Source organism: Molothrus ater, chromosome 4, assembly GCF_012460135.2.
Source record: "Molothrus ater isolate BHLD 08-10-18 breed brown headed cowbird chromosome 4, BPBGC_Mater_1.1, whole genome shotgun sequence".
NCBI classification, from domain to species: domain Eukaryota; kingdom Metazoa; phylum Chordata; class Aves; order Passeriformes; family Icteridae; genus Molothrus; species Molothrus ater.
This window is the reverse complement of record NC_050481.2, coordinates 70,738,406-70,756,031: the sequence shown is the minus strand read 5'-3', so window position 1 is coordinate 70,756,031 and position 17,626 is coordinate 70,738,406. Positions and strand designations below refer to the sequence as shown.

The 17,626-nt window shown below is 55.5% G+C and overlaps 1 protein-coding gene across 1 annotated transcript; it reads right to left on the bottom strand.

Moving 5' to 3' along the window:
• Positions 1 to 165: 165 nt before the first annotated feature.
• LOC118686499 (protein O-GlcNAcase-like) lies at positions 166 to 17,596 on the bottom strand. Its single transcript, XM_036382736.2, is given in 18 exon segments — positions 166 to 863; positions 1,088 to 1,259; positions 1,329 to 1,521; positions 1,872 to 1,963; positions 3,128 to 3,232; positions 3,451 to 3,536; positions 4,443 to 4,499; positions 5,591 to 5,765; positions 6,515 to 6,936; positions 6,939 to 7,856; positions 8,250 to 8,372; positions 8,454 to 8,738; positions 9,716 to 9,814; positions 10,356 to 10,527; positions 10,990 to 11,120; positions 12,169 to 12,266; positions 14,662 to 14,713; positions 17,251 to 17,596. Coding segments are annotated over 18 exon segments (3,357 nt in total). The 5' UTR covers positions 17,291 to 17,596; the 3' UTR covers positions 166 to 726.
• Between the last annotated feature and the right edge of the window lie 30 nt (positions 17,597 to 17,626).

The following is a 17,626-nucleotide window of genomic DNA, read 5'->3' as shown; positions in this document are numbered from 1 at the left end:
CTGCCTGCGGCTGGAGGCTGGGAGCAGCCGGGATGTGTGGGGAGCTGCTTTGTTTGAGGGGACACTGGACCGACTGCAGCACAGCCAGTGTGAGATGTGTGAGAGTGAGGGTGTGACAGGGATGTGCTGGCACCCCAACACCTTCCCCCAAGAAACGAGCCATGGTGAGAGCCCAGCAAACGCTTTATTGCCAAGGACAGTGCTTCCCTCAGGCCCCAGGCACAAAAAGATAGACTGCCCTGCCGCATCCCAAACCAGATCAGTCCATACAGACAAGCAGGTCCTCAGTGCCGAGAGCCAGCCCCAGCACCGGCTGCCCAGTCTCAGGCCACACGGGGGATGGAGAGAGCTGGGCAGCCCAGCCTGCATGACAGGGACACTCCTGTGGCACTAAGGCACCGTGCTGTGCCCCAGGACCACAAACCCAAACACTGCTCACGAGCTCCTGCAGGCCTGAGGCTCCCCAGCAAAGGTGCAGGGTACCCAGCAATCATTTGGGGTGGCACAGAGCTGGCCAAATCCCATGAGCAGCAGAAATAGCTCTCTGCTACCCAGGTGCCTCACAGCCCTGCACACATCCCAGTGACATCCTGCTCGCCCCCATGTCACCTCTCATGTGTACCTGGCCTGCTCCAGGTGCCCCTCTGCTCCCGCTTGCTCAGGCCGATGCTGTGTGGGATGGGGGGCTCAGCCTGGCCTGGGGCACTGCCTCCCTGTGCCCTGTCATCAGAGGAGTCGTCCCAGGAGCTGAGAGCCGGGAGAGCTGCCCCAGGCCACCGGCAGGGCGACAAAGCCCAGCTTGCTGTAGAAGCTCAGCTGCTGCCTGTCGGAGTCACTGACCTGGCAGAACACTCCCCGTGAGCCTGCAAGGGAAGTGAGGGTCAGGGCACTGGGACTGGGGACACAGTGACAGTGACCCCCTCCATAAGGGAATCAGTCTCTCCCTGGCCCCTTTATCACAGAGTGATGCCCTGAGACACAGGCCCGCATGTCCCCAGTGCAAGGGGAGGGGACAGTGCCCGGGAGCACTGGCAGGGGACAGCTCCCAGCGCTCGGATGAAGGGCAGCACTCAGAGGTCATGCTCACCATTGGCCCTGAGTGCACTCAGCAGGCAGAGGGCCAGGCTGCGACTGGCCCCCACATCCAGCACACGGGGGGCCGTGCCCAGCTGTACCAGGGAGGGGAAACGCCTCAGCACGGGCTGGGGCACTGCCAGGGGCTCTGCGTGGAAGAAGAGCACTGCTTCCTCCAGGGCGTCCTGCGGGAGACAAGCACAATGAGGGAACCCCCTCCACCTCTCCTATCCCCGCTCCAGGTGTCCCCTCACCTGTCCCAGAGCTGCCCCCCCTGTGCCCAGCTCTGGGGGGTACTTGTGCCTTATGGCTGGCAGCCAGCTGCTGTCTCGCTGCTGCAGGAAGCCTTCGGCATGGAGTGCTCCGGCTGCGTAGCCACAGGGGCCATCCTCATCCTCCAGCACAAAGGTGTACTCAGGGCTCAGGCTGAGGAAGCTGCCCAGGAGCCTGCCAGGGAGAGGGGGAGCATGGCTGAGCTGAGCCTGGAGCACCTGGGAAACCTCAGAGCAGCCTCCCTCTTCATTCCCCAGCTGGACAGCACACCCAGCACCCAGTGAGCACCCCTCTGAGACCCCTCACCAAGGGGAGCCATTGCAGCCTCCAGCACCCAGGCTGGACATCCACAGTGGTGGCTGCTGGACATCAGCATGGGGATGTCCCTCCCTGTCCCTCCCAGTGAGGCCACTGCCAGCCATGGGGCAGTGCTGGTCCCCACAGGGACACCAAGAGAGGCCATCTCCTCACTCCCCAGCCCTGCACCATGTCCACGAGGGAGCCTCAGAGGGGCCACATCTCACCTGTCACCGAGGAGATCCGGGTAGGCCACAAGGATCTCTGCCACTTTGGGATCACAGTCCAGACTCTCCCGGCACATGCGGTAAAGCTCTCCCTGGAAGAGCCAGATCCGTGTCAGCTCTGGCTGTACCTGCCATGCCACAGTGCCACCACCTTCTGCTGGCCTTGGGCTCGTGGCCACAGCACAGGCAGCCTTCAAACCAGAAATTGCCATTCTGGTCAGGCATCCCAAGAGCAGCTGCCGGAGCACCAAAAACAACCCTGAATCTCAGGTCTCCAGAGAGCCTGAGCACAGCAGGACATCCCCAAATGTCCTGTCCTGGTCACAGATGAGTTTGCTGCTGCAAACATTCTGAGAAAAGCCTTGCTCCTGAAAGGGGAGGCTGCCCTGATCACCCAAAAACAGAGGCAGGGCCATGCCCTGCTGTGCCTGTTCCTGCCACGGGCTGATGGGCTCAGCTGGCTCTTCCTCTCAACAGCGTTGTTGTCAAGGTTCAGCCTGAGCAAGTGAGCTGCACTCGTGTCTGTGCTGGCTGGATTTGTGGTGTTAGCCTTTCCTTGAGCTGGACAGGAGCAGGGTGAGGGACAGGGGTGCTCACTGCAGGGAAACCTTGAACATTTTGTCCCTCCATATCCAGATTCTCCCCTTCCCTCCCTGTCCCATCAAGGGATGTCAGAGCAGAGCTGGCACCAAGCAGAGCACAGCTGACAGAAACTGATGCTCTCCATCAGGGAATCACCCCATAAACTGGATGAGTGTTTGAAGAAGGCATTTGGAGATGGATCCCCACAGGCTCTGGCAGTGCCCAGAGCTGCAGACTGGTGAAGGCTGCAGGAAGTTGCCATCCACACTTGTCCTATTCTGGATTTTTCCTGGCATCTGCTCACAGCCAGTGCTGGAGATCAGCACTGCTGGCTGCTCTGGAGTTCATCCCCAACCTGGCAAACCTGCCCTGTGCTGGTTTATCTATGGCTGAGGAGGTTCCCTCTCCTGCTCTGCCCAGGCCCCTGTCAGAGAGGTGGATTGCTGAGGCCACAGCACATTCTCCAAGCCAGTGTCTGACATGCTGCTGACCACAGCCCCAAAACCTGCCCTGGACCAGCTGGCCCTGAGCAGAGCTGGACAGAGGGACCCACCCCACAGTGGGAACTCAGCCTGGGAGTTCAGCAGCAGATGAACATGTAACTCATCATTTTATGGGCAGAACAAGCCACACAAAGGCTCTGGCAGGAGCCCCCTCCATGCCACAGCTCCCACCTTGTCCAGGGGCAGCAGCGGGCGCAGCAGGTACAGCTGGCTGGATGGGAAGAGCGGGGGAGGATGGTAGAAGAGGTCACAGCTGTTCCCCACGGGCAGCAATGCCTGGAAGAGATACAGCCCATCAGTTCATCCTGGCTCCAAACCCCATCCTGGAAGCAGCAGGAGAACGGCTCTGAGACTCCTGAAACCCCAGGAACCACAGCTGAGGTTGCAGAGGCAGCTCTGCCTTCCTGAGGTTGCAGCAGCTCAGCAGGGTTGGGATGGTGACTTCCCAAAGGCTCCTCAGCCCCACAGGGAGGGAGGGAGGGAGCCACTCTCACCTGCAGCTCTCCAAAGAGGCCCCCACGGCGCGCCCAGGGCTCGGCGTCCCTCCCCAGCAGCATCGGGGCACTGATGCTCTGGCACCCTGGAAGCAGCAGGACACAGACACACCTGAGGTGAACAAAAAGCTGCTGGGCAGGGGGAGATCAGCCTCTGCCACAGCTCCAAGGAGCTGCTCCCCAGCTGTGCAGCCCAGGATGGTGAGAATGTGCCCTGCATGCTGCTTCCCTAAGGAAGGGGATCAAGGCACACGGATCCCTCTCACACTGAACTTGGGGACCTGCTCAGGTCATCACCTGGGAACGGTTCTTGCTTTGTAAGAGGTCACAAGGCTCACAGAGCAACCAGGGAGCCCCAAACCAGAGGAAAGCTGTGCAAAGTGATGCACAGGCATTCAAAACACAGCCCCACCTCTCACCCAGGGCATTGCTGCTTCCAGAACCCTTTTCCCACACAGGGTAAGGGGTCTCTGGGATAAAAGGGCTGAGGAACCATATCCTAGAAATGGCTGTGAGATATGGTGAAGATCTGCTCCCTCCCTGGCAGCATTCCCAGGGCCATTCCTGCAGGCAGAGTGGGGAAGGACAGCCTGATGCCTGTGGCATTCACATTCTCTGAACAGAGAGAGAGATAATTCTCTCTCACAGGTTTTTTCCTGGAGAAGCACAGAGAGAAGAAGAGAAAACAATTCTTAGCAGAATCCAATTACCAAATCCCTTCAGGTAAATAATCTCCCTAACACATTCCGCATGTGCAAAAACAACAGGAGCAGCAAGTAGAGCTGAGAATTGTTTTCTCTTCTTCCCTCTGTGCTTCTCCAGGGAAAAAAAAAAACAAACTGTGAGAGAGAATTATCTCTCTTTCTCTCTGTTCAGAGAATGTGAATGCCACAGATGGTGAGTGCTGGGTGCTGCTGTGGGGCTGGAGGTGATGGGGGGCAGCAGCCAGACCCCCAGCCAGGTGGGTGAGCCAGGGCAGTGCCCATACTTACAGCCAAAGCAGCTCCCCCAGGTGCCCTTGGGGTCAGGGTCGCACAGGAGGTGACCATCTGCAAAGGAGGTGAGCAGAGGACAAGGGTCAGCAGCAGAAAATGTCAAGGGGAGGTGAGCTCTCAGGAGGGACCCTGGCACTACCAGCTGCACATCAGAACCCCAAATCTCTGGGCTGGGTCCCAGACACCTTCACCTCCTTCTTGGGGAAGAGAGCAAGCTCCAGGTGTGCCCCTGTGCTGCAGGGTCCTGGCGCTCTGATGGAACCCCACATTTCTCTTCACAGAGAAAAGCAAGGCACAATTCTTCCCAAGAATATTCTTATTTGCTGTGCCAAAGTAGAATGCAATATGGAGATTGTTTACCCAGAGTGATGGTGTTTTGTTTCCTTGGCCTAGCAGGGCCAGGTGTGTGTGTGTGTGTTGGGTGACAGTCACGAGATTCTGTGCAGGGTTGGGTGCTGGGCAGATTCAGTTTAGATGTAATGTAATAAAGTATAGAATAGTATAGTATAATAAAGTAATTAATTAGACTTCTGATAAGGTGGAGTCAGATGCATAATTTCTCTCCCCTTGTTGGGGGCTGCCTGCAAATACTCTGCTCTGACATGGCTGGGTTTGGATAGGTGTGATGGGGGCTGGCAGGACTGGCATCAGCCAAGTGTAGGGGGATAAGAATATAAGAAAATAAAGATAGTGTAGAAAGTAATCTTACCCCTAAGGAGTTGCAGCTGGGCCAATTATCAAAGATTAGGAGCAGGGCCTGACTTTAACAGGCCCACAGCTGTAACCCATGAGAAGAAGAGTGTGATAAAAGAGTGGGGTGGGGGTGTTGAGAAGGAACTGGAGTAGGTGATTTTGTGAGGAAGAGTTAGAGCTCTGAGGAGCTACCCATGAGAAACACCAAGAAGGGATGAAACTTTTGTTGGGTGACAGTCACGAGATTCTGTGCAGGGCTGAGTGCTGGGCAGATTCAGTTTAGATGTAGTGTAATATAGTATAGAATAATATAAGTAAGTAATTAATTAGCCTTCTGATAACGTGGAGTCTTCTTCATCATTTGTTGGGGGCTGCCTACAAATAGTCTACTCTGACAGGGCTGGGTTAGGATAGGTGTGATGGGGCTGGCAGGGATGGCATCAGCCACGTACCCAGCCAGAGGACGAAGGCACTGGCAGCCAGCAGCAGGTTTCGGATGTCCCACAGGTAGGGGTGCAGGTCGTAGAGCAGTGCCCTGCCGGCCGTGCTGACCAGGCGGCTGTGCAGGCGGCACGTCCGTGCGCAGAGCCGCTGGAAGGAGCGAGCCTGGCCCCGCCACCGCGTGCCCTGGGGACACACACAGCCTGTCAGGCACCTGGGGGACACCTGAGCCGGTTTGCAATGCAAGATGTTTTCTATTGCCATCTGTATGGGCAGGTTATCTTTTGTCAAGTGGGCAGTTTGCCTTATCTCTCTCTTTGAGTGACCACAATCACTCGGGAGGGGACATCTGCTGATAACAGCTATTGAATGTCACTGCATGACTGATAAGAACTACAGCATCCCATTGGGAGATGTGAGCCCATTGGGAGGAGCCAAGCATTCCTACCCGGATATAATCCAGAGGTTTTGAGACACCAGCACAGCTTCTCCACTGGATTCCCCAGAGGAACAGCAGCTGCCTCTTCTTCCACTGGATCCTCAGAGGAAGAATACACCCTTTTCTACAGGACCCCCTTGCTCCAACAGAACCACACCTGACACTTCAGGAGGGCTGCAGCCACATTTCCTATTGGGCTGCTACTAACACCCTGACCAACAGGGTGTCAGGTTGTGTTCTGACTCTGTCAGTGTTGTTCTGGTGTACTGCATTGTTTATTTTATCCTTTTTTTTTTTTCTTCCCTATTAAAGAACTGTTATTTCCTGCTCCCATATTTTTGCCTCCTTAATTTAAAATTTAGGGCAATTCGGAGGGGTGGGGAGGGTTTACATTCTCCACTTCAGGGGAAGCTCCTGCCTTCCTTAGCAGACCCCTGTCTTTCCAAACCGAGACAACACCCCAACCATGGCAGAGACCTTCCAGGAGCAGCCTTACCCCGCAGGCATCAGGAGCTGTGGCCGGGACCCCCACGCTGAGGCTGTTTGCTCGCAGCCACCGAAAGTGCTCCAGGAGCTGCTGTGCCAGAGCCCCGTGCTGGTAGGGCAGGTAGAAGAGCTCCACCAGCATCCGCACCTCCTCCAGGGTCAGGGGTGATGTGGGGCTGGGCACGGCCTCCTCTGGGCTCAGTGGTGCTGTGGGGTGGGGTCTGGCCTCCTTTGGGGTCATCGGTGCCATGGGGTCAGGCTCAGCCTCTTCTGGGGTCATCTGTGCTGTGAGGGTGGCCCTGACCTCCTCTGGGGTCACCTGGGATGTGGGGCTGGCCCTGACCTCCTCTGGGGTCACCTGGGATGTGGGGCTGGCCCTGACCTCCTCTGGGGTCACCTGGGATGTGGGGCTGGTCCTGGCCTCCTTGGGGTCATGGGGCCAGACCCAGCCTCTTCTGGGGTCACCTGGGATGTTGGGCTGGTCCTGGCCTCCTTGGATATCACGGGGCCAGACCCAGCCTCTTCTGGGGTCACCTGGGATGTGGGGCCAGACCCAGCCTCCTTGGGAGTCATGGGGCCAGACTCAGCCTTCTTTGGGGTTACCTGTGATGTGGGGCTGGTCCTGGCCTCTTTAAGGGTCATGGGGCTAGATTCAGCCTTCTCTGGGGTCACTGGTGCCATGGGGCTGGTCCTGGGCTCCTCTGGGGTCATCTTTGCTGTGGGGCTGGTCCTGGCATCTTTGGGGGTCATGGGGCCAGGCCCAGCCTCCTCTGGGGTCACTGGTGCCATGGGATCAGGGCCAGCACCAACCTCATCAGTCAGTGGGGCTGGGGCACCAGGGCTGGCACCATTCCCAGGTCCTGGGGGTGTCTGGGGCACATCAGTCCTGATGGCCTCAGGCTGGGTGCTGCTGGGAGAGTGGACGGGGCTGCCATCCCCTGTCCTGGCATCACTGGTGGGCAGGGAAATGTTCTGACTGGTGTTGGCCCCACTGCTGGAGCTCCTGGTGGGGCTGGGGAGGGTCTTGGTGGCCACTGGGGTTGCTGCAGACTGGGCACTCCCAGCCACACTGGGCAGAGCAGAGGGGGGCTCACAGCTCCCTGTGGTGGTGAGCTGGTCCCCAGCCCTTGTAGGGCTCTGCTGGTGGCCCCTGGGTGTCCTGGCTGAGGTCACCTCCCTGCACCCCTCCTCTGGTGCCTCTCCACAGGGCTCAGGGCTGTGCTGGTCTGCCCCACCAGGAGCAGAGCTGTGGGGCTGAGGGTCAGGAGTGGCCTCCTGTCCTCCTGCTGTGCCAGGCTGCAGCTTTGGTCCTCCCTTGAGGCTGACACTGGGCTGTCCTGGGGTCCTTCCTCCTGCCAGAAAGGAACAAGAGGGGGAAGCTCCTTTGGACACCTGCATGGAAATGGGCCATGACAGTGCCAGGAACCTCCACCCCTGAGCTGCCAGGACCCTGGGCTCAAGTTCAGGCCCCCAGGGCTGCTGAGGCTGTGGCTTTGGAGAGGCAAACATTGCCAAACACCAAGCTCTTCCTCCAGCTGCCCAGGCTCTGCTTCTGCCAGCCGAGGAAACCCTGTCCAGGCTGTGGCCGTGGCAGGAGCACCCACGGGGCAGCACAGCACACCTGCCCACCATGGCATGCATGGCCCTGCTGCCACACCAGCCCCAGACCCTCCAGATGGGCAGGGTGGAGTTCCTCACCCCCCACTCCAGGGATTGAGGGATGCTGCTCATGCAAATCCATTTACCTGGCTCCAAGGCCTGCTGGTTTATCTCAGCCACCCAGTCACGCAGTGCCAGCTCCAAGGCTTCCTGGGGGCTGTAGCTTCCATCCTGAGCTCCTTGGCTGTCCCCCAGGGCTCCCTCCATTCCTGAGGAACTGCAGCTCATCAGCCTGGGCAGCCCTGCAGGGCTGGGCAGGCAGAGCTGCCTTAGGCACGGGTGTGGGGTACCTGCACGCTCAGGGTGGGCACAGCTCCCCAGCTCGCTCCCAAACCAGGTGCCCAGCGTGTGGATGGGGATGAAGTTGGCCTGGAGCTCACAGTTGGGGTTGAGGAGCAGCCCTTGGAGCCTGGACATGAGGCCAGGAGCTCGGCCCATGTAAGGGCCCAGGAAGACTCGTCTGCAGTCGTAGTCGTTGGCGTAGAGGTTGTCCCAGATGACGGGAGGGCGCCTCAGGACGGCCTCCACCTCCTCCAGCAGCTCTGCTGACAGCTCCTGGGACACCACCTTGGGGCCTGGGACGCCAGGGAAGGGACACAGCAGGGACAAGAACGTGAAGATGAGGTTGTGGTCACCACAGCCACAGTGAGGAGAGCAGAGCCCCAGCTCAAAGCCCTGCACACCCCAGTGTGAGGCACCACAGCGGGGTCACTGTCACTGCTGGTGGCTCTCCCAGGACAGTCTGCGGCCACATGGAGCCACATTTCTCCTCACAGAGAGAAGCAAGGCACAATTCTTCCCAAGAATATTTCTGGGTTTCACATTCTCTGAACCTCAGAGAAAGGAAAAACAATTCTTATCTCATTTGCTGTGCCTGTGTTTGTGCCAAAGTAGAATGCAATATGGAGAGTGTTTACCCAAAGTGATGGGGTTTTGTTTCCTTGGCCTATCAGGCCAAATGTGTGTGTGTGTGTGTTGGGACTGAAGGCTGAGATTCTGTACAGTGGACTGCAGCTGAGTGCTTGGCAGATTCAGTTTAGATGTAATGTAACATAGTCTAATAATATAATAAAGTAATATATAGTATTATATATTATTAATAATACTAATGTAATTACTAGATCATTATGTTATAATTATCTTATTAACTATTATTCATGCAATTATATTCATATAATATACTATATTATATTTATAATAATATAATATATATTATATATTATATAATTTATAATTTTATATTTATATTTGGAATTTAATTTTATTTTATATTTATATTTTATATTTATATTTTATATGTATTACATTTATATAATTATTATTAATGATGATAATTATTACAATTATTATGATAATTATTATATTAATTGAATATTATATAATATTATATATTACTACTGATAATATATATTACTAAAAAAAATATATATATATAGTCTAATAAAGTAATGAATTAGCCTTCTGATAAGGTGGAGTCCTCATCATCATTTCTCCCTGCCACGGGACTCAGCCTATTTTGGCAGCCACAGCCCCAGAGCTGGTCCTGGCTCACCTGTCCAGATGACAGCAATCCCTGGGAGCAGCTCCTGGCCAATGGTCTGCAGGTAGCAGGACTGGCTGGGGCTGGGAGAGCACAGGGAGCTGCAATATTCTGGGGAGAGAGCACAGAGCATCCCCTGAGGGCTGGGGACCACAAGAGGAGGGACTGCCGGGATCATGGGCCAGCCCTGAGGTGGGCAGAGCTCCTCTGGGAGGGTGAGAAGACTGGGATGGGCTGCCAGGATCATGGACTAGTCCTAGTCTAGCCCTGGGATGGCCAGAGCTCCCCTGGGAGGGTAAAAGGCTGGGATGGGCTGCTGGATCATGGACTAGTCCTAGTCTAGCCCTGGGATGGCCAGAGCTCCCCTGGGAGGGTGAAAAGGCTGGGAAGGGCTGCCAGAATGATGGGCTAGTCCTAGCCTAGTCCTGAGATGGGCAGAGCTCCACTAGGAGGATGAGGAGGCTGGGATGGGCTGCCAGGATCATGGGCTAGTCCTGAGGTGGCCAGAGCTCCCCTGGGTTGATGAGGAGCCCAGGGAGAGCTGTGGGGGCTGCCAGGGCACTCAGCTCTCAGCAGGAACAGGGGTGCAGCCCAAGGGCACCCCAGTCTGAGGGCGCTCCCCGCTTTGGGCAGCTGGGGCTGCAGGCAGTACCTGTAGGGCAGAAGAGGAAGACTGAGGGTTGGCCCAGCTCCTGGTACACCTCGTTGGCCACAGAGGCCTGAGCCTGTGCCAGGGAGGGGAAGACATCTCTGTCAGCTTGGCACATGCAGGGGTCGATGTCGTCGAAGAGCAGCGCGAAGGAGCGGCACCCCAGGGCAGCCACCTGTGGGCACAGACAGGGGCTGCTGGGACCCCCGGGCAGCAGAGACCCCCAGGGGGCTCCACAGGGGCATCTGGGCATGGCACAGCATGGGGCAGCTCCTGCCAAGGAAGTGGCAGCTGCCCATGGAGCAACCCCACCATGCCAGCAGCTCTTTGCCCGCCCTGGGGCTCTGCTCCGTCCTGTGCCACTCTCGGCGCTGCCCAGCAGTTTCTGGGGCTTGGCTGCTCCTTCTCCTGCCCCCAGTCAGGCACCCATGGAGCCCTCAGCTCGCTGTCACAGTGACAGGGACGGCACATTGGCCACTGGGCAGCCCAGAGCAGCAGGAGGGGTTCACAGCCCATACCAGCCCATGGGGTGGGCACAGGGGGCACACATGGGCACATGTGGGTGGGCACAGGGGGCACACATAGCACATGTGCCCCTGGCCTGGGAGCAGTGGGATGAAGGAATGGCCCACGGTACCTGCCTGAGTTTTTGCTGCAGCAGGAGGCGATCCCCAGCGCTGGAAAACACCATGTCCTGGCCGGCAGAAATGGCGAAAATCAACTCCACCCCCCGTTCCTGGGCAGCCTCGATGAGAGACCGCATGCGGGCTGGGGACAGAGCACAGGGCACCTGTGAGAGCTGGGAGGGACAGGGGAGAGGGACAAGGGATGGAGGGGGATGAGGGATGGAGGGGGATGGAGGGGGACAAGGAATGGAGCAGGACAAGGGATGGATGGGGGATGAGGAATGGAGGGGGATGGAGGGGGATGAGGGATGGAGGGTGAAAAGGATGGATCAGCACAAGGGATGGAAGAGGGATAAAGGATGGAGGGGGACAAGGGATGGAGCAGGACAAGGGATGGACAAGGAATGAGGGGGGATAAGGGATAGAGAGGAAAAAGGGATAGAGGGGGATAAGGGATGAAGGGGAATGAAGGGAATAAAGGATGGATGGGGACAAAGGATGAAGGAGAATAAGGGATGGAATAGGACAAGGAATGAAGGGGAATAAGGGATGGAGGGGGACAAAGATGGACAAGGGATGGAGGGGGAAAAAGGATGGAGCAGGACCAAGGGATGGAATGCAACAAGGAATGGAGGGGAATAAGGGGTGGAGGGGGACAAGGAATGGAGCAGGATCAAGGGATGGAATAGGACCAGGAATGGAGGGTAGAAGGGATGGAGGGAAATAAGGCATGGAGAGAGAAAAAGGATCGAGCAGGACAAGGGATGGAGTGGCACAAGGGATGCAAGGAAACAAAGGATCGAGCAGGACAAGGGATGGAGCTGGACAAGGGGTGGAGGGAGAGTGATCCCCAGGATTGTGGAAGGAAGGAGCTGAGGTCACAGGGAGGGAGAGGCTCCAGCAAGACCATTTCCACTTCCTTATGACACAGAGGGCTTCTGACAAGGGTCTGTGGGCCTGGCTGTACTCAAGCACACTGCCTGAGACCCACATGAGAGGCTGGCTGGTCCCTTAGGCAATGCCCCATGGTGGGCACGCTCTGGGAGTCTTCTTGCCCTTGGCAAGGTCTGGGGGCTTCCCTGGCATGGGCAAGGTCCTGGCAGGATGGAAATAGCTGGGACACAGCCCATGCTTTCCCCTGAGGGACCTGGGATGCCTGCAGCCCCCCAGGGGCCCAGCAGAGCCGCTACCTGCCTCATGCTCTGTGTAGGGCTCTCTCCAGAGCAGCCGGTGCTTCAGCTCATCCTTGGGTGCATACATGTAGCAGTTCAGCCCTCGGTGCTGCAGCCTGGGCAGGGAGAGAAAGGAGTCAGCCAGGCTCCACACGGGCTCTTTGCACAGCCACAGGGAGACAGAGATCCCAGCCAGTGCTCCCAGAGCTGAGCTCTAATGTGGGAACCCAGGAAATTCCTCTGGCTGCCCTGGAGGGCTCCAGCCCCGGCCCAGGGGGCTCAGAGACCCTGGCACAGAGCCCAAGACCCCTGTGCCTTTGATTTAGCCCTTGGAAAAAACAATCACCAACCTTGTATGAAGAATTACAAGCCATGAGAGTTTAAGTAGAATGATAGTGAATTGATCACAGGGTGAAAAAATAGATTTTTGGTGGTTTTAGCATGGGGGTTAAGGGGGCAAGATGGAGGGATCTGGGTGTGTCCAGCCTTTCTCCTTCTTCTTCTTGGCCTCCATCTTCTGCTGTGATGTTGGCACTTTTGGGTTGGTTTAGAGTAGAAGCTCACTGTCTAACATAGGTGATGGGTATTGGGAAGGAATTGTAAATATTGTTTTTAGTATAAAAAGATAACACTGCCTGGGGGCAGGCAGGGTGCCTCTGTCTGTCCTGCTGAATGGACCTCGGCAGGACAAGAAAAAGAATTTTATAGATAAGAAACAATAAACAACCTTGAGACCAAGAAATGAAGAGCCCTGACTCCTTCTTTGATCACCAGGCTGGGAAAAGAGACTTTCAGACACCTCAGGGTCCCTCTGAGTAGCAAGAGTCCTGAGACTCCAAGGTTTGTGTCAGACACCAGCAGGATGTGCCCCCTGGGACAGACAGGGCAGACACCTCCCTCTTTGGCACTCTGCATGGAAGCCATCTGATATATTCATTTGGTTGTATTCATCCTCCTCAGCAGAGTGTTTTACATTTTCCCACGGTGACAGAACAGAAAGCACTTCAGGTATCTCCTGATAAAAGTCCCTTATTTTGTTTCTTTCTAGATAAGAAAAATACCAATGGACCCTCATGTGCCACATGTGAGCACATCCCAGTGCAGCACCAGGCAAGACTTTCTCATTCCTGAGCTACTTTAGAACATCCCAGCTTGTTTTCCTTCCATTTTCTGTATCTCAGGGAGCTGGGGGTGCTCAGCCTGGAGCAAAGGAGACTCAGGGGTGCCCCCATCACTCTGCACAGCTCCTGAAAGGTGCCTGTGCTCAGCTGGGGCTGGGCTCTTTCTCTTTCTCTGACACAACCAGAGCACACAGCCTCGAGCTGTGCCAAGGGAAATCCAGGTTGGATAGCAGGGAAAAGCTTTTCACAGAAAAAGTTCCGGAATGTTCTGCCCAGGGAGGTGGTGGAGTCCCCATCCCTGGGTGTGTTTAACAAAGCCTGGATGTGGCACTGGGTGCCAGGGTTTGGTTGAGGGGTTGGGCTGGGTTGGACTCGATGATCTTGGAGGTCTCTTCCAACCTGGTCATTCTGGGAATTCTGTGTGAATTCTGTCCCTGCACTCTGCTCCTTAATTCCACTTGTCACTGCCCACACTGTCACCTCCTTTTCATTCATTTCCCAGCTATATTTCCCCCTCTCTTTCCCTGTTGGTTGAGGTACTTGAGAGGCACAGAGTTCCTGAATCACCTAATCCAGACCTCCTGCTTCCAAGGTGCATTCCCCCCTCTCTTCTTTTTCTTTGTGTCTCTGCTCTTTTTCTCCAAATCCAGGAATTTAGCACAGTCTTGGGTGAGTCGGTGTCAATTAATGGAATTCCTATGGAATTGATGGAATTTATGGTTACTCCTATTGCTTTTTTCAAATATCAATATCTGGGTTTATCTACCTGCAGGCATTTCCCACCTCCCTTCTTTTTCTTTGTGTCTCTGCTCTTTTTCTCCAAATCCAGGGATTTAACACGACCTTGGGTGAGCAACAGTCTGTGTCAATTAGTGGAATTCCTATGGAATTTATGGTTACTCCTATTGCTTTTTACTGATTTTTTTTTCAAATATCAGTATCTGGGTTTATCTACCTGCAGCCCCACAGTTTGTTTGTGAAGCCACCTCTCTCTCCTTTCTTTCATTAGTACAGATCAGCTCTGAATCCTAACTGCTCATCCTAATCATTGGATGGCAGAATAATTAATTGTTTCCACGAAGAAACTGCCTTTTAACTCCGGAGAAATGGGACTCTAGCCTGGGTTTTGTCTGTGTTTCTGGTCTCCTCATCTGCATCACGTCCCATGCAGGGATGTGCGGAGCCCCAGCACCACCTGCCGGCCCCGCGTCCGTCCGTCCGTCCGTCCGTCCGTCCGTCCGTCCGTCCGTCCGTCCCGCCGCACCCACGGCCCGGCCGAGCGCGGATCCTCCCCGGGGCCGTGAGAGCGCCGGGACAGGGGGGACACTGCGAGCCTGAGGTCCCTTGGCTGCCACCCCCACCTTCAGAGAGGAAAATTCAGGGTACTTGCCATTGAAAGAGAAGTTTCCTCTGATCCATTGACCAGGGTCGCCCATAGAAACCTGGAAAAGAGAGGGGAAAAAAGGCAAAATGCAGTGAGAGCCTGAATGAGAGATGTGGGACTCCAGGGGCTCTCCAAAATGCAGTTTATTGTACCCAAGGTGTCACAGCAGTCCAGGGTGGTGGGTGACAGAGCCTGTGCCTACAGCTGTCAGCTCCAGCTGCAGGCAGGCCTGGAGACCCTGAGTTTAGGTCACAATGCATTATAGACTTTTCTTTTGGTCACAATATATTATATTTTTTTGTTGTTGTTACAATGCATTATATACTTTTCTTTTGGTTACATTGCATTATATACTTTTCTTTTGGTCACAATATGTTATTTACTTTTCTTTTGGTCACAATGCATTATATCCTTTTCTTTGCTGAGCATCTTCATTCAGTAGAACCAATCTGTACCTTAACTTTTATCTCTAGCCTATCATAACTATCATTACCATATTCATGTCACTATTCTCCAATCACTATAAGTCAGTACATTACAGTTTAAGCTAGAAGTTGCTTTTCAGTTTTCTCACAGTGGAAAATTCTGAGATCTTTTTTCTACTTGCAAAATTCTGAGACCTTTTTTCTACTTGGAACATTTGTTGATTTGTTTGCCTGTGCTCTCTTTCTGCTTAGTAAAAACATCTTCTTGTTTGGGGTGGGTTTATCCTTTGCTCTAATCATAAAAACCCCTTGTAACTCACACACCCTTTGCCTCCTTGGTTATCCAGTGAGACTGGCTCAGCAATTCTTTTCTTCTATATCAAAACTTGCTTCCATCTCTATTCCTTCTTCAGACTCTACATTTAAAAATCTTTCTGTTAAGCACACACACATCTGTGAGACTTTCTTGTCAAACTTTCACCCTTCCCAACAATGCAGTTGTTGGAAAGTGCCTCAGAACAGCCTCTCTGGGCTATCCCTGCAGGCAGAGAGGCACTGCCAGACTTGCAGCACCCATTCTGCCTTTGGGATCACTTCCAGGGAAGGGCCCTTCCTATTTCTGCATGTGGGGAGATCTGGGAGGTGCAGAGCTGTCTGCAAAGCCAGGGAGAAAGGATATGCAGAGGAACACAAACCCCTTCCCCTGGGCCAGGCTGATAAATGGGTTTGGAGAAATGCAGATTTGACAGCTCCTCAAAGTGGAGGTTAAAGGGAACCTGTCAGAGCCCCAGCACAGACCTGAGATTTAGCAAGAGAAGAACCTTCAGCCACTTAAATTCTCTTCAAGATCTGGCAGATGCAAGGTGAAGTCTCACAGAAAATCCATTATGTCTTGGACAGTGATGAGAATTGGCCATCAAGGTATCTCCCTGCTTTCTCTCTGCACTGTGGGCAACTTCTGAGTCAATCACTGCAATTTCCAGCAGTCAGGGCCAAGGGCAGCAGATACTGGGAAGTGACAGCATTCCCAAAAGTGGGTGGTGCAGGCTGCACTGACTCCATCAAGCTGGGAGGAAGGACCAGCTCTCCATGAGGCCAGTGTCACCTGCATTTCCCAAAGCACCTTAGTGTCCCAGAGCTCACCTGCCCTCATTCCCTTGGCTCCCTTGGGCAGGAGCCCACCCTGCAGCCCCCAGCACCAGCCCTGGGCAGTGCTGAGGGGCTTTGCACCACAGTAACACCCACCCTCCATCTGTCCTCTCTCTCTGACACATTTTCTACCTGCCTGAACGCCTACATGGTTATTCCATATATTTTGAAACAATATAAGGTCACTTTGTCATCCATCCCCTACCACGCACGGGGACAAATTTGTGGCCACTCGAGAATCCCAGCAAACATTTCACCTCAAAAAAAGTTATTTCTGTGGTAAATAATTTGCTATTTTGAGATCCCAGCGAGGTCCCCAGAGTCCCTGCATGGCCCCTGCAAGTGACACTCCCACAGCACGTGCTGCTGTGAGCTGACGTGGGCTGCCAAGGAGGCCACTCAGCAGTGTTCTCCTGGAATGCATTTGCCAGCATCATCCCTGTCCTCCTTCCCAGGTCAGCTCTACTACATCAGTGATTCACGTCTGAATCATGTCAGCCTCCCCACCCCTGCATTTCCTGTTTGTTTTACATCCATTTGCACGGTGCTCCTGCTCCCTCTCAGGTGGGGCCGAGGGCCGTGCCCCTCCCGGGGGTGCTGAGCTGCCAGCAGGAGGGCAGAGGGTTCTGCCAGCTCCAGAGGGAGCTGGGCATGTGCGGAGGGAGCAGCACAGAGCTCTCCCTGACCAGCTCTGTGCACAGGTCCTACATGGCTGCCCCGTGGGCAGGGTGAGCACATCGGGAAGTGCCCCTGAGTCCAGGGCAGCCAAGAGCCCCGTGTGGAGCTCTGGAGGCCGAGCAGAGGCTCCCTGAGCCCCTCTGGCTCTGCTGGGGTGGCTGCAGGGCTCTCTGGGGAGGTGCTGCTCCAGCCCCCTGGCTCAGATGGGGGTCGGTGCAAGGGCCCCACCCCTACCTCCCCCCCATCCTGGGGCCCTTCCTGACCCCGGTTCCCTTCGGGTGGGTCGGAACAGCCCCGAAACGCTCGGGCGGGTCGGGCAGCGGTCCCGGACGGACAGACCTACCTTCCACCACGCCGCAGAGGAAGCGCGGCCGCTCCGCCATCCCCGCGCAGGAGCGGCCCCGGCGGCCGGGGATGGGCGCGGGGTGCGCGGGGGGACCGAGGAGGGATGGAGGAGGGATGCAGGAGGGATGGAGGAGTGCGCGGAGAGTGGAGGAGTGCGCGAGAGATGCGCGGAGGGATGGAGGAGTGCTTGGGAGGATGGACGGAGGGGGAGCGGGGGTTGAAGGCGTGCGCGGAGGGATGCGCGGAGGGGATGGCAGGTGCGCAGGGGGGCGGGAAGATGCGCGGAGGGCTGGAATGTTTGCTGGGGGATGCAGGGCTCGCGGGAGGGGACGGGAGGATGCTCGCAGAGCTTCGCGCAGGGGCGGCTCCACCGC